Source organism: Panthera uncia, chromosome E1 (assembly GCF_023721935.1).
Source record: "Panthera uncia isolate 11264 chromosome E1, Puncia_PCG_1.0, whole genome shotgun sequence".
Classification (NCBI taxonomy): domain Eukaryota; kingdom Metazoa; phylum Chordata; class Mammalia; order Carnivora; family Felidae; genus Panthera; species Panthera uncia.
In genome coordinates, this window is record NC_064814.1 from 44,346,174 (window position 1) to 44,359,083 (window position 12,910).

Genomic DNA, 12,910 nt, shown 5'->3' on the forward strand with positions numbered 1-12,910 from the left:
TGGATCTGCCCTACAGATGAGGACAGTCTCCTCAACCGTTTCCTGAACCTCCTTTCTTCAGACTCAGGTGGGACTCAAATCCATGAGGGCTCCAGGTAGCTATCTCAGGGTTAGATGCCCTGGTGGGAATGGGGCTTCCGGCCCCAATATCAATGTTTAACCGGATGTGCAGGTCAATATTTACCAGAAGAGAAAGCAATTTGAACCAGGGTTGGCTGAGAGCAAAGGTCCTCCTGGTGGGAGGGGAGGGCTCAGCTGGGCTGGCTGGAGCCTGGGCAGAGTGTGGGGAGCACCCAAGTGGGGCCAGAGGGACAGTGTGTGCAGCAGCGAGGAGCCTGCAGAGGTACGAGGGGAGGGGTGGCTCGGCCTGCTCTTTGGGCAGGAGAGGAGGTAAGAGCTGCCTACCTGGCTGAGGGGGTCTGGGGTGAATTTATTCAGGTTTCTTATTTCCCAGCCTCCTGGGTGATGAAGACCCAAGGTGGGGGTTCTGGCAGGAGTCTCCCTGGGACTTCAAAAACTAGAGGTCCTTTCTTGCCAGGAAGTTTCAAAAGCCCAGGTTGGAGATCAGAGCCCTGGCCAAGGGTCCTTGTGCGTGATGGGGGGTGGGGCCAGGGGTGATAGAAGGACTGGTCCTGAGATGGGGGTGGGGTTGGAGTGTGTGGGACCCGCTCTGGGACAGATCTAGACCTGCCCATCCCCACCCGCCAGCCTGGCTTCCCGGAGCTGACCTGGACAGAGTGGGGGGCGAGGCCTGTGCTTCCCATAAGTCCAAAGGTGGCTCTGTTGGGAGCCATTCATTGGGCTCAGTTGCTGGGTCAACAACGTGGCTCTCCAGCCCATCTCACCAACGCTGCTGAGACCTCAGGGCCTCACGGGCCTGTCCACGTTGGTGGTCAAGACCAGACGAGCCAGAAAAGGTGGGCCACTGGACAGCAGGTTGGATAGGAGCTCTGGGAAAGGGGCCCCAGTATGAAGGAGGCTTCGGGGCAGGCTTCCCAGAAGAGGGGCCCTGGGCTAGGCCGACAGCAGCCATGTGACTGAGTGCCAGGCATTGTAATCAGGACTCACAAAGACGGTCTTATTTTGGTCCTCACAATAAACAGTGGGAGGAGGTAGGGACTTCTGCTACCATTTGACAAGAAAAGGCAAAGCCCAGAGGGGTAAGGGAGATCTATCTCGGGTCCTCTGAGAAGAGGCAGGATGTGGATTCTAAACCAGGGCTGACTCACAACATGGGGCCTTGAAGAATGAGGACTGCTCTTGTTTCGATATTTCCCCTATAAACCTGAACATTTTCAGTGCACGAAATGGGAAAAACCGGAAAGTAAGAAGGGGTTAAAAGCAATTAGGGGGAGCTCCCCACCCCTGAGAGATGGAAACCAGGGCGAGTGTGTTTTCGGGTGGGTGTGCAGGCGCTTGCTGGGTTGACCCTCAGCGTAGAGGCTCAGGAGTTGCCAGGCCAGGCAACGTGTGGGTGGGATCCCGCGCGGGAACGTGGGCGAGCTGGGGACGCAGGCTCCCTGTCCCGCACAGGAACATGGCGCTGCTGCTCCGGGGGCTCCTGCTGCTCGGCTTGTCCTGCCTGCAAGGCCCCTGCCTGGTGGTGAGCCTGGGCCTCGGTCAGGGTGGGGCGGGGAGGCAGGGGGGGCCACGCCGGGGGGCGGGTGTGTGTGGGGGGGGGGGGGGGGGGTCTGGGCGGAAAGAGGAGGGGGCTGAGTCGAGGGAGGCTTTGGCTCTGAGGGCGTTCCCTCTCCTCTCCTCATCCCTTTCTCGACAGTTCTCCGCGGCGAGTGCCATGGAGCCCTTGGACCAGCAGGTACTGGGGAGTGAGGGGCGAGAGGGGGAGGAAGGCCTTGAGGGGCCTCACCTGTAGCTCTTGCAGGGTGGGGGACGTGTGGGAAGGGTCCCGCTCCATTCGCTTCCTCCCTTCTTCAGCTAATGAGCGGGCCGGCCCAGGAGAAGCTGCCCCCGCTTATCCTCCTCAAGTTGGGCAACCAGGTACAACCAGGTGGGGCTGGGGGAAGAGTGGGCGGGGTCCGAGGGAGGAGGGCCAATCAGCAGGGGCGAGGGACCCGGGGGCGTGGTCATGAGGCTGAGACCTAAAGGGAGAGGGTGGGAGGGAGGGACGAAAGGAAAGGACGGGGTCCCCAGAAGGCTATTGCCCACGTGACTCTCCCTCTCTTGTCAGGACTGGGACGAAGCCCTGCTGTTCCCAGGCACAGGGCTTATGAAAGGGATCTTGCAACACAGAGCAGACCCCTTGGCCCTACTGACCCTCTGATCTGTCCCTGTAGGAGCCCAGTGGCCATTTTGCCCTGAAGAAGGCCCCAAGAGACTGCAAGGGAGCCCCAACCCCGGAGGAGACCCGCAAGTTGGCCCAGGCCATGATGGCCTTCACCACAGATCTGTTCTCCCTGGTGGCCCAAAGGGGCACCAGCCCCAACCTCATCCTGTCGCCTCTGAGTGTGGCCCTGGCATTGTCTCACCTGGCACTAGGTACTGTGACCTTTCCAGGCCAGCAGAGCTGGGAGGCCAGTAGGAACTCCATACTCCAGAGTTTACTAGTGGGTGCTTCTTCCATCAGGGTCACTTGGATGTTTGGTAAAAATGCAGATTCCTTGGCACACCTCCAGTCTCTGTGAATCAGATTCCCAGGGATTGGGCCTAAGGATATGCTTCTGGTGATTTTTATGCAAGGGTTTGAGAGCTACGATGTCTTCACTGGACTGGATGCTCTCATGGTGGGAAACTGAGGTTCAGAGAGGGAAAACAACTTGGATGAGGTGAGGTCACCCAGACCGCCAGCAGCAGAGATGAAAGTAAAACTTAGGGAGTACTGTCATTCAGACCAGTTCAGTGGATATGGGAGGAGAATGTGATGCCGTGGGCATGCTCACCATGGGGGTTTAACAGGGGCTAGAGTGGGCAGCAGGGCGGGAAAGAACCCCGGCCCTGGGCCACAGCTGATGTGGTCCTCTCCAGGGGCTCAGAACCAAACGCTGCAGAAGTTACTACAGGTGCTGCACGCAGACTCAGGGCCCTGCCTCCCCCACCTGCTGAGCCACCTTTGCCAGGACCTGGGCCCTGGGGCATTCCGACTGGCTGCTAGAATGTACCTGCAGAAAGGTAGGTGCTGGTGGTTTGGAGCTCCCTAGGTAGTGCCCTGGGCTGAACGGGGTTGATGGAGATGGGCTTGGCCTAGGTTAGGGTTAGGAACAGCTTGTGGCCCCTCCTGTGTAGGATTTCCCATCAAAGAAGACTTCCTGGAACAATCAGAACAGCTCTTTGGCGCAAAGCCCGTGAGCCTGACAGGAAGGAAGAGGGATGATCTGGTGAACATCAACCAATGGGTGAAGGAGGCCACAGAGGGGAAGATTGAGGATTTCCTTTCAGAGCTGCCAGATGACACAGTGTTGCTTCTCCTCAATGCCATCCACTTCCAGGGTGCGTTTGTCCTCTCCTCGGGTCCCCCACCCCTCAGCTGGTACCCCTGCCCTGTAGGCTGAGCTGGGCTGCGAAACCTTTGTCCTCAGGGTTTTTCTCCTCAGGGCTGGGCCAGGAGGCAGGGAGATCTCTGGGTTGTGGCTTGGGGGAGGGTGGGAAACAGGTGATGGTTTGCCAAAGAGGGGGCCAGGAACTGGATAGGGCTGTTGTGCCCTAGCAGGAAACTGAGTCTGAAAGGATCGGCCAGGTGGGGGTGGGGGGCAGGTGGGACGCTCCTGGGAGCATGGCAGGGCATGGGAAGAATGCAAGTCCAGATTTCCAAAATGCTACAGGGAAGACACCTTAGATCAGCTGGGTATGCACTGGCACAGTGTCCCTTGGGGGTTTGACTCTACCTTTTGTCCCTTGAACGGGTTCTGGGTGGAATAGGGAAGAGGCTGGTGGTGTCCCAGTCTATGTGGCCCCTGCCCTCTGCTGGATATAGGTTTCTGGAGGAGCAAGTTCGACCCGAGCCTCACCCAGAGAGACAGTTTCCACCTGAATGAGGAGTTCACGGTGCCAGTGGACATGATGCAAGCCCGCACGTATCCCCTGCGCTGGTTTCTGCTGGAGCAGCCTGAGATACAGGTCACCTTTGATCACCCACCCAGGCTGGGCCTGACTGCTGGGAGGCGGGGAAAGGAGGGGGCGGGGCTGTGGAGCAGGCTCAGGGGTAGAGGGGGCTGTGGCCCATCTTCCTTGCAGTCCTGTCGCTGAGACAGGCGGCTCTGGAAGGTCTCACTGTGCCCCGACCCAGTGGGGACTGAGGTTCCAGTCTCTTCGAAGTTCATTAATTTGGCAAAAGTATGTGGGGGCATGTGCTGCATGCCAGATCCTGTTCTAGGCTCCGGGAGCACAAGGGGGATCTGGTCCCCGCTCTCGGGAGGGAAGACACAGAGTACACGAACAAACATAGTTTCAGAGAGTGGTGAGTGCTGCGAAGGAAAAAAAAAAAGTGATTGATCGGTGGCTGGGGAAGATATTTTAGATACAGTGGTCAGGGAGCGTTCTTTGAGGAGGGACCTTGGGTCGAAACCCAGGTGATCTTTGGCGATAAGGGTTTATTACAAAGGCCCATGGGTTGTTGGGCAGCACAGGGGCCACTCAACAGCTGTAGAGCCACTCAGCCTCAGCATCCCCAAGCCTGGGCGATGTGACCTGGCTGTCACAGTGCTTCTTAAGAGAAAGGAGGGTCTGGTTGGAATGGATTTGTCAGTATCCTGCTGGAACATTCTGATCGCATGGAGTGCAATGCCAAGCTGTCTCAGGTGAGGCCTCCCTTGCTTCTGGCCCAAATGTGGTCCTCTTGGCTTGAGCGTGGATCCCAGGGCCCGTGAGCTGTGGCAGAGACGGCAGTGTTGGTTAGTTTCACAAGACGGCCCAGCACAGACCTCAGCTGCTTCTGTTAGCCCTCCTGAGAGGGGCTGTGGGCCTGTGGTTGAGGCGGACCCTTGGAGCAGCGTCCCGCTTCTCCCTTCCACCCTGACAGGTAGACCGTCTTGTTCACCTCCCCACCTGTGCCCTTTGTGCTGTTCCTGCTCTCTAGGCTGTGTCCTGCCCCTCCTCCTTTACCCTCTGCCTCTGTTCCTGGCCCTCGGGCCTCCTCTTCCTCATGCACTCTGCAGGTAGGCCCTGGGCAGCCAGAGGTGGGCTGCCCCCGCCCCCCCACCAGGGCTCCTGCTCCCTGGCTGCTCTGCCTGGAGCCTGAGGGGGTCACAGCTGCCAGGGGCCATCGAGCCCAGTGCTTTCCACACTTGCGTAGCTGCAGAAACCCCACTGACATGAAATCTTACCTCAAACCACATACACACCCGGGCAGTCACTGTTGAAGGTTGGGGGTGGGGAGGGAACCACCCTTTGCGGTGGCTCCTCTACAGAACCCAGGGTGGTTTGGACATGAACAACGCAGGCCATTGTACACATGGAGAAACTGAGAGGCCGACACGGGGGCCTTTCTCAACCCAAGTCACTGGTAGCAGGTGAAGAGAGAGAAAGTCACCATTTATTGAGCACTGCCTATGTGCTGATACTCTGTTAGAAGCTTTAAATGTTTATTTATGTTTGAGGAAGAGAGTGCTAGCAGGGGAAGGGCAGAGACAGAGGGGGACAGGGATCCGAAGTGGGCTCTGCGTGGACAGCAGAGAGCCCGATGCGGGGCTTGAACTCACAAACCGTGAGATCATGACCTGAGCCCAAGTCGGACGCCTAACTGATTGAGCCACCCAAGTGCCCCTCTGCTAGAAGCTTTAAAAGGCTCTCTCTCTCTCCTCTCTGTGTGTGTCACACATCACCCTGCAATGTGGGCAGGTAGTATTATTCCACTTCACAAGTGAGGAAATGGAGGCTCAGGGAGGCCGAACACAACCTGAGAAGAATAGCCTGGAACCCCTGGTCCATCTGTCTCAGCAGCATGTGCTGGCCCAGACCCCATCGGGTCTGGGCGCTTACTGGTCCTCACGTTGTCGCCTTTCCTTTTCCGTAGGTGGCTCATTTCCCCTTTAAGAACAACATGAGCTTTGTGGTCATTATGCCGACCCACTTTGAGTGGAACGTGTCCCAGGTGCTGGCCAACCTGAGCTGGGACATCCTGCACCAGCCCTTACTGCGAGAGAAACCCACCAAGGTCCAGCTGCCTAAGCTGCATCTGAAATACCAGCTGGACCTGGTGGCCACCCTCAGCCAGCTGGGTAAGGAGGCTGGGCATGGGACAGCTCCCCCAGGTCAGGCTAGGGCATGGGACAGCCCCCCTTAAGTCAGGCTAGGGCATGGGACAGCCAGAGTGGGTGAGGAGGAACCCCCACCCCCACCCCAAGCTGGCAGTGGGGCACCCTAGCTTTGGGTCCCAGCCTTTTCTGGGGCTTCGGGAGGCAAGAGCATTTCCTATGAGCCCCTGGACCATCTGTCCTGGGGTGGGCTGGGGTGGCCCAGGGAATGAGGACCTGTTCCATCCAAGACTGAGCATTGCAGAGAATCCCCGCTAGAGAGCCTGGGTGGCATGTGAGCCTTTCTGGCTGTCCTGCAAGGGGCACTGTACTAGGCACTGGGAGCCCACCGTGTACCAAGAGCTCCGTCAGATGGAGTGGACAGATAAGGAATCAGGTACTTACAATTCAGTATGAGTGAAAAGAGGGAGGGGCTTCTCTCCAGTTCACTGGATTTGGGGGCAGGGGATCAGGGAGGGCTTCCTGGAGGAAGGGACTTTTAAGCTGATACTTGGAGGTTAAATAAGAGTTAACCGGGGACCTGTGGGTTGGAGGTGTTCCCTGGCCAGGATGACAGACACCCTCCCGGGTGCCCAGGCGGCCTGGGGGGCAGCAGGCAGCTCTGAGCAGCAATCCCCTGCCCTGGGCAGGCCTGCAGGAACTGTTCCAGGCCCCAGACCTACGCGGGATCTCTGACCAGAGGCTGGTGGTGTCCAGCGTGCAGCATCAGTCCACTCTGGAGCTCAGCGAGGCTGGCGTGGAGGCGGCCGCGGCAACCGGCACTGCCATGTCCCGTATGTCTCTCTCCTCCTTCATCGTGAACCGCCCCTTTGTCTTCTTCATCCTCGAGGACACAACAAGCATGCCCCTCTTCGTGGGCAGCGTGAGGAACCCCAACCCCAGCGCGCAGTGGGAGCGCAAGGAACAGCAGGATTCCCCGGACGACAGGGACTCCTTCCTGAACCAGAAAGCCTTCCCCCGTGGAGACAAGCCCTTTGGCCCTGACTTGAAACTTGCGCCCCCCTCAGAGGAGGATTACCCCCAGCCTAATAGCCCCAAGTGAGAGGCCAGCTGCCAGCATCCTGAGTCCCTGCCTGGACCAACTTCTCAACTCCTGAGACTCTTTCCAAACAGCTTCGTGGATTAGGGCAGGGGTCTGGGTGGGCGGTCTGGGAGCGGAGAGGAGTTGTTTTCTCCCCGCTCCTCTCCTCTCTCGGGGAGTTTGGGGTGGGTGGGGCCAGGATGTGGGCGGGCGCCAGGGAATCATGGGCCTGGATCCCACATCATTTCTTCCAAAGCGGCTAGGAGGCTGTCCCTGTTTGGGGCTTGGGCAGAGGGGCAGCTAGAGAGATCCACTTTTGTCAGGAAGGGAGAGAGGTTATTCCCTAAGTTGGCGGTGGCACTTCCACATTTGTTTACCAGAGGGGGGGTGGGGACAGGAGGGAATGGATGCCTTGGCTGGGGAGAGAACTGACAGACCCTGGGGGTGGAGCCTTGTCCCACTGTGTGGGTGGGAGTTGAGCCTTCCAGTCCCTGCTTCGCTCTTAACCTCCCCAAGGCCCTCAGCCCTCCGCCCACCCTGATGTTGTGTCACCTCAGTACCCCCACCGCTCCTTGGACATACCCACATTGCCAGGACTCTCCTTCCCTCCGCTCCCTCCTCTACCCAGGTGTCTCAGGGGCTGCAGTGGGAGAGGAGGGGGATAGTTCCCTAAGGCTCTTTTGTAAAGTTTTTGTAATGATTTTTATGCCACGCGAATAAAGAATGAATGGCCCTGGCTGCTTTGCTGTCACTATTCTGGGCGTGAGTGGGAGCAGGAGGGCGGAGGAAGGTGGGAGGAGGCCACAGGCTGCACTGAGCACCCGGCTGGTGCCTGAGGGCAGGCAGCCCTCTCTGCCACGTTTGTCCTCTGACCACTCGCCCGCCCTTCTCCGCGCAGTCCCCTCTGACCTTGCCAGCCGTCTCCAGGGCCGCCTCCACGCCAGCCTGGCTCTGCTCTCAGCCTCTTCCCCTCTAGGGACCTCCAGCAGCTGGCAACAAGGGCGGCTCAGAAATAGCGCCGGCCTCCCAGTTTGGGAGAACTGGCAATTAGGGAGCTTCTGGAGTTTCTAATTACATGCGGGTCCTTCTGCCAGGAGCAGGCGCCCGCCAGCCGGGGGGCAGGCTGCAGGAAGCGCTGGCTCCAGCTGGAGGCTGTCAGCGCCCCAGATCTGGGGGGAGTGATTGGGCGCACCGCGGCACCGGCACCCGGCTGGGGGCAGCGCGGGTGTCCACGTGGGTGGGCCCTTGTCTGTGAGCGCAGGGTGTCTGTGCAGTGGCCGCCTGCAACCCTGAAGAACACTGGTTAAGAGCAAGTGCCTGGGGTAGACTCTTGCTTCTAACAAACCGGCAGTGTGGGGAGACAGGTAGTAAATAAAACAAGTGAGATAGATGGTGTGTCAGAGGCTGACAAGGGCTATGGGGAGAAAGGAAGCAGGGAAGGCCTCCCCTATAGGTGGTGTGGGAGCAGAGACTGGAAGCAGGGGAGGGCAGGCACCATGGAGATCTTGGGGAGGAGCTTCCCGGGCAGAGGAGGAGCAAGGGCAGAAGTGGGAGCATGCTCAGAAGGTTCAGGATGAGCAGGAGATCCATAAGGCTGGGGCGGGGTGGGGGTGGGGAGGGGTCAGAGGGGAACTGGAGACCGATGGCGTTAAGGCTTTAAGGTCGCTGTAGAGAGTGTTGTTTTTATCTTTGGGGTAAGAAGTAATTGGAAAGTTAAATCAGCAGTCTACCAACTTAATTTCACCTTCTAAATCCTTCTCCGCTCTCTCCTCCTCTCCATTCTGGCTTTAGCCACGGTTTGGATCTGGTCATCACTCCCACGGGTCACCTGCCCTCACCTCCTAGGTTCTCCCTGCTGCTGGTCTGACTGTATCCCCCTACACGTCCTTGTCAGAGCCTGTGTGTCCAGCAGTGAGTCAAGCTCTGGGGAGACAGCAGTGAGCCAGCAGACAAGATCCCTACCCACCGGAGCCTAAATCCGGTGGTGGAGTGATCTAGACAATAAACAAGTGAAAATCTGGTGTTGAAATATGGTATGCAAAGTGCACAAGTCTCAACTGTACATGAGCTTAATGAATTTTCTCATGAACCCAATACCCCTGTGCAACCAGCACCTGCATCAAGAAATGGTACTCACTCTCCTGACATCCAGGAACAGATTCGTCTTTCCTGGTTTTGAACTTCATATGAAGGAATTATAGGGTCTGCTCTGTTGGGTCTAGCTTCTTTTGTTCAACCTCCTGTTTGTGACATTCATCTGTGTTGTTGTGGATGGCAATAATCCACTCACTGTGGAAGGCTTTTAAGTGAGGGGTGCCGTGGTCTGATGTTGAGTTCTAGAAAGCTCTCTTTGGCTGCTGTGGGGAGAACGGAATGTAGAGGGACAAGCGTGGGTTAGCAGGCAAGAGACACAGGGGGTGCGGGTATTTTGCAGATAGATGCTGTAGATTCTGTGGATAGATTGTATGGGACATGATGGAAAGGAAAGGCTCAATGATGGTGGGGTTCATAGTTCAGATTCCTGGATTTCTGTTTTGAGAAAATGGGTTTCACGGAGATGGGAATCAGAGTAAGGGACAGATTTTAGCATAGATCGGAGGTTTCTCCCTTTCCTTCTTTCCTTCCTTCTTTCTTTCTTTCCTTTTTTTTTTTTTAAATTTATTTTTAAGTAATCTCTACACCCGACGTGTGGCTTGAACCCACAACCCCGCGATCAAGAGTTGCACACTCCACCGACTGAGCCAGCCAGGCGCCCGACTGGAGATTTCTAGTTTGAACATGTTGGGACTGAACTACCACATTAATGTAGACTAACATCGTCTACCGGGGACAGTTCAGGTTATGTCTGTGGTTCTACTTTTGTTCTGAGGAGTGTTTGGATGGTAAATTATATGTTCATCCTACCTACTCGGCATCCAAGTGGATTTGTCAAATAGGCTATTGGGTATCTTGGTCAGGAATACACACTTGGAAGTATCTGGGAGCATACAGATGCATTGAAAGTCACGGAACTAGGGGAAATCACCTAAGAGGAGATGTCGATGGTGAGGAAAAGGGGTCCCTGGATCGAGCCAGCTAAGGAGACAGAAAAGATGCAGTGTGTGAGGCAGGGGTGGCAGGGGGTTGGTGGGGAGTGGAGTGGCAAATGGGGGTGTGTGGAGAGGCAGAGCTTCAAGAAGGAGGAACCATCTGCTCTGCTGCCTGTTGTCAAGGGAAGAGACGTCACTTTGGTGGTCAACATGAAGGTCACCCGTGAACTTGGCTACAGCTGTTTTGAAAGAGAGGTGGGCACAGAAGCAAGTTTGAAACTGAGGAGGGAATGGAGTGGGGCACCTCTCACGGTAATCGGAGGAGAGAGAAATCTTTCTTCGTGAGTTATCATGAAATCATTGGGACAGACAAAAGGTGTAATGAATTGCATAATGCCATTAAAATATTCTCAATATAGCGACAGCTTTACAAGTCCTTCCACGATCCCTCCTCTACTCCCATAACTGTCATCCTGAATTTGGTTTCTATTATTTTCATGTATTTCTTTTACTGTGATCACACGAATTTTTTTTTATCCTTGGGTAGTATATAGTGTGTGTTTTTAAGCCTTATGTAACTGTGTCGTGCAGTTTGCATGTTTCTGCAACTTGTATCACTTCACCCTCTGAGACAGGTCTGTGTTGATACAAATGACTTCCCTTCACTTTCTCAGGGCTGGAAGACTTTTCCATCTCTAGTCTCCTGTTGATGGACATGCATCTAGTTTTTTTTTGTTTTTTTTTTTAATTTTTTTCTTTAACGTTTATTTATTTTTGAGAGACAGAGACAGAGCACAAGCAGGGGAAGGGCAGAGAGAGAAGGAGACACAGAATCCGAAGCAGGCTCCAGGCTCTGAGCTGTCAGCACAGAGCTGGTTCGGGGCTGGAACCCATGAACCTTGAGATCATGATCTGAGCCACCTAGGCATCCCATTAGTTTGTTTCTTTTTGTCACTATAAATAGTCCTGCTATAACATTCTTGACCATACATACTTCCTTGTGCACACATGTGGAATCTTGCCAACTTGCATGTTTAGGATTGGAATTGCTGAGTTGCAGATTGGGTCTCCCCATCTTTAACTGCCAGGGCTGCCCCCTATGGTTATGCACAGCTTTGCCATTTGTTGCCACATTGTTCTTAGAAGTGGTTGTATCAATTTACATTCTCACATTCTCAGCTGCAGGGCATTAAGAGATCCTGGTTGTCCACATCCTCACCAACACTGGGTCTTGTCAGATGTTTAAATTTTGCTGATCTGGGGGCGCCTGGGTGGCTCAGTCGGTTAAGCGGCCGACTTCGGCTCAGGTCACGATCTCGCTGTCCGTGAGTTCGAGCCCCGCGTCGGGCTCTGTGCTGACAGCTCGGAGCCTGGAGCCTGTTTCAGATTCTGTGTCTCCCTCTCTCTGACCCTCCCCTGTTCATGCTCTGTCTCTCCCTGTCTCAAAAACAAACAAATAAATAAATAAAACGTTAAAAAAAATAAATTTTGCTGATCTGATGATGAGTGTGAAACACACTCATCAAATTACGGTTTCAATTTGCATTCCCCTGATTACTGGTGAGAATAAACCATCTTTTTCATCAGTTTAGTGGCCACTTTGGATTCTCCCGTGAATTACTTGGGTCTATGGTTCTGTTGAGTTTTTAATTTTTTGTATTAATATGTAGCTGTCTCTATATTACCGTTAGTAATCTTTTGGGCTTTTTTTTTTTTTTTTTTTGGTTTTTTGTCAGTTACCTGTGTAACAATTATGTTCTCCCAGTGTGAGCCTTTTGTTTTCATTTTGTTTTATGGTATCTTCTCATGTTTTCAGTTTTAGTGTTAAATTTACCAATCTTTTATAATTTGTTCTTCTTTTGGTGTCTTGTTTAAAAAAAAATCCTTTCTACCCAGAGATCACAAAGAGATCCATTCATACCTTTCCCTTTTTTTTTTTTTTTTAAGTTTATTTATTTATTTTGAGAGAGAGAGAGAGAGAGAAAGACAGTGCACGAGAAGGGGAGGGTCAGAGAGAGAGGGAGAGAGAGAGAATCCCAAGTAGGTTCCACACTGTCAGTACAGAGCCTGATGCAGGGCTCAAACTCACAAACCATAAGATCATGACCTGAGCCGAAGTCGGACACTTAACAAGACAAGCCACCCAGGCGCCCCTGTATTTATTTGCTTTTGAAAGCATTAAAAGTATGTCTGAAAGGATACATAGGAAAGAGATTAACAGAGGTTTCCAGGGAGTGGAATGAGGTGACTGGAGATCAGATCACTGTGTACCTTTTGTTGCTTTTGGGTTTTGAAACTTGTGAAAAAAATGCTAATTTTTCTTTAATGTTTACTTTATTTTTGACAAAGAGAGCATGAGCAGGGGAGGGGCAGAGAGAGAAGGAAACAGAAGATCTGAAACTGGCTCTGTGTTGACATCAGAGAGCCTGATGCAGGGCTCGAACACATGAACCGTGAGATCATGACATGAGCTGAAGTCAGACACTTAACCAACTAATGCCTATTCTTAATTAAAAAAATTTTTTAAAATGTTTATTTATTTTTGAGAGTGGCAGGGGTGGGGGGAGCAGAGAGAGAGGGAGACACAGAATCTGGAGCAGGCTCCAGGCGCTGAGTTGTGAGCACAGGGCCCGATGCGGCGCTCGAACTCACAG

At 54.3% G+C, this 12,910-nt stretch overlaps 2 protein-coding genes across 3 annotated transcripts in view; one reads left to right on the plus strand and one right to left on the minus strand.

Moving 5' to 3' along the window:
* The first annotated feature begins 96 nt into the window (after positions 1–96).
* On the plus strand, positions 97–7,858 carry SERPINF2 (serpin family F member 2). Of its 2 annotated transcripts, none has more exons than XM_049636754.1 (10): positions 97–917; positions 1,534–1,603; positions 1,778–1,816; positions 1,936–1,998; positions 2,295–2,496; positions 2,983–3,126; positions 3,241–3,444; positions 3,929–4,071; positions 5,966–6,170; positions 6,836–7,858. In XM_049636754.1, exons 2-10 carry the CDS (start codon positions 1,538–1,540, stop codon positions 7,246–7,248), a joined length of 1,479 nt encoding a protein of 492 aa, XP_049492711.1. In that variant the 5' UTR covers positions 97–917; positions 1,534–1,537; the 3' UTR covers positions 7,249–7,858. The 2 variants fall into 2 exon arrangements, with proteins under 2 accessions (XP_049492711.1, XP_049492710.1); XM_049636753.1 differs by having other exon boundaries at positions 97–343.
* SMYD4 (SET and MYND domain containing 4) overlaps positions 4,070–12,910 on the minus strand; it is a 70,995-nt gene continuing 62,154 nt past the window's right edge. The window contains exon 11 of the mRNA XM_049636749.1: positions 4,070–4,821. Coding sequence (XP_049492706.1) covers positions 4,548–4,821 — 274 coding nt within the window. The 3' untranslated portion in view covers positions 4,070–4,547. The remainder of the gene's footprint in view (positions 4,822–12,910) is intronic.

What these genes read in the sequence shown, in the direction of transcription:
- SERPINF2 (XM_049636753.1), top strand. Translation starts at nt 129, where the DNA reads ATGGGGCTTCCGGCCCCAATATCAATGTTTAACCGGATGTGCAGGTCA. An exon ending in CAATGCCATCCACTTCCAGG is followed by an intron (nt 3,445 to 3,928) that starts GTGCGTTTGTCC and finishes TGCTGGATATAG; the next exon opens with GTTTCTGGAGGAGCAAGTTC. An exon ending in GGCCACCCTCAGCCAGCTGG is followed by an intron (nt 6,171 to 6,835) that starts GTAAGGAGGCTG and finishes TGCCCTGGGCAG; the next exon opens with GCCTGCAGGAACTGTTCCAG.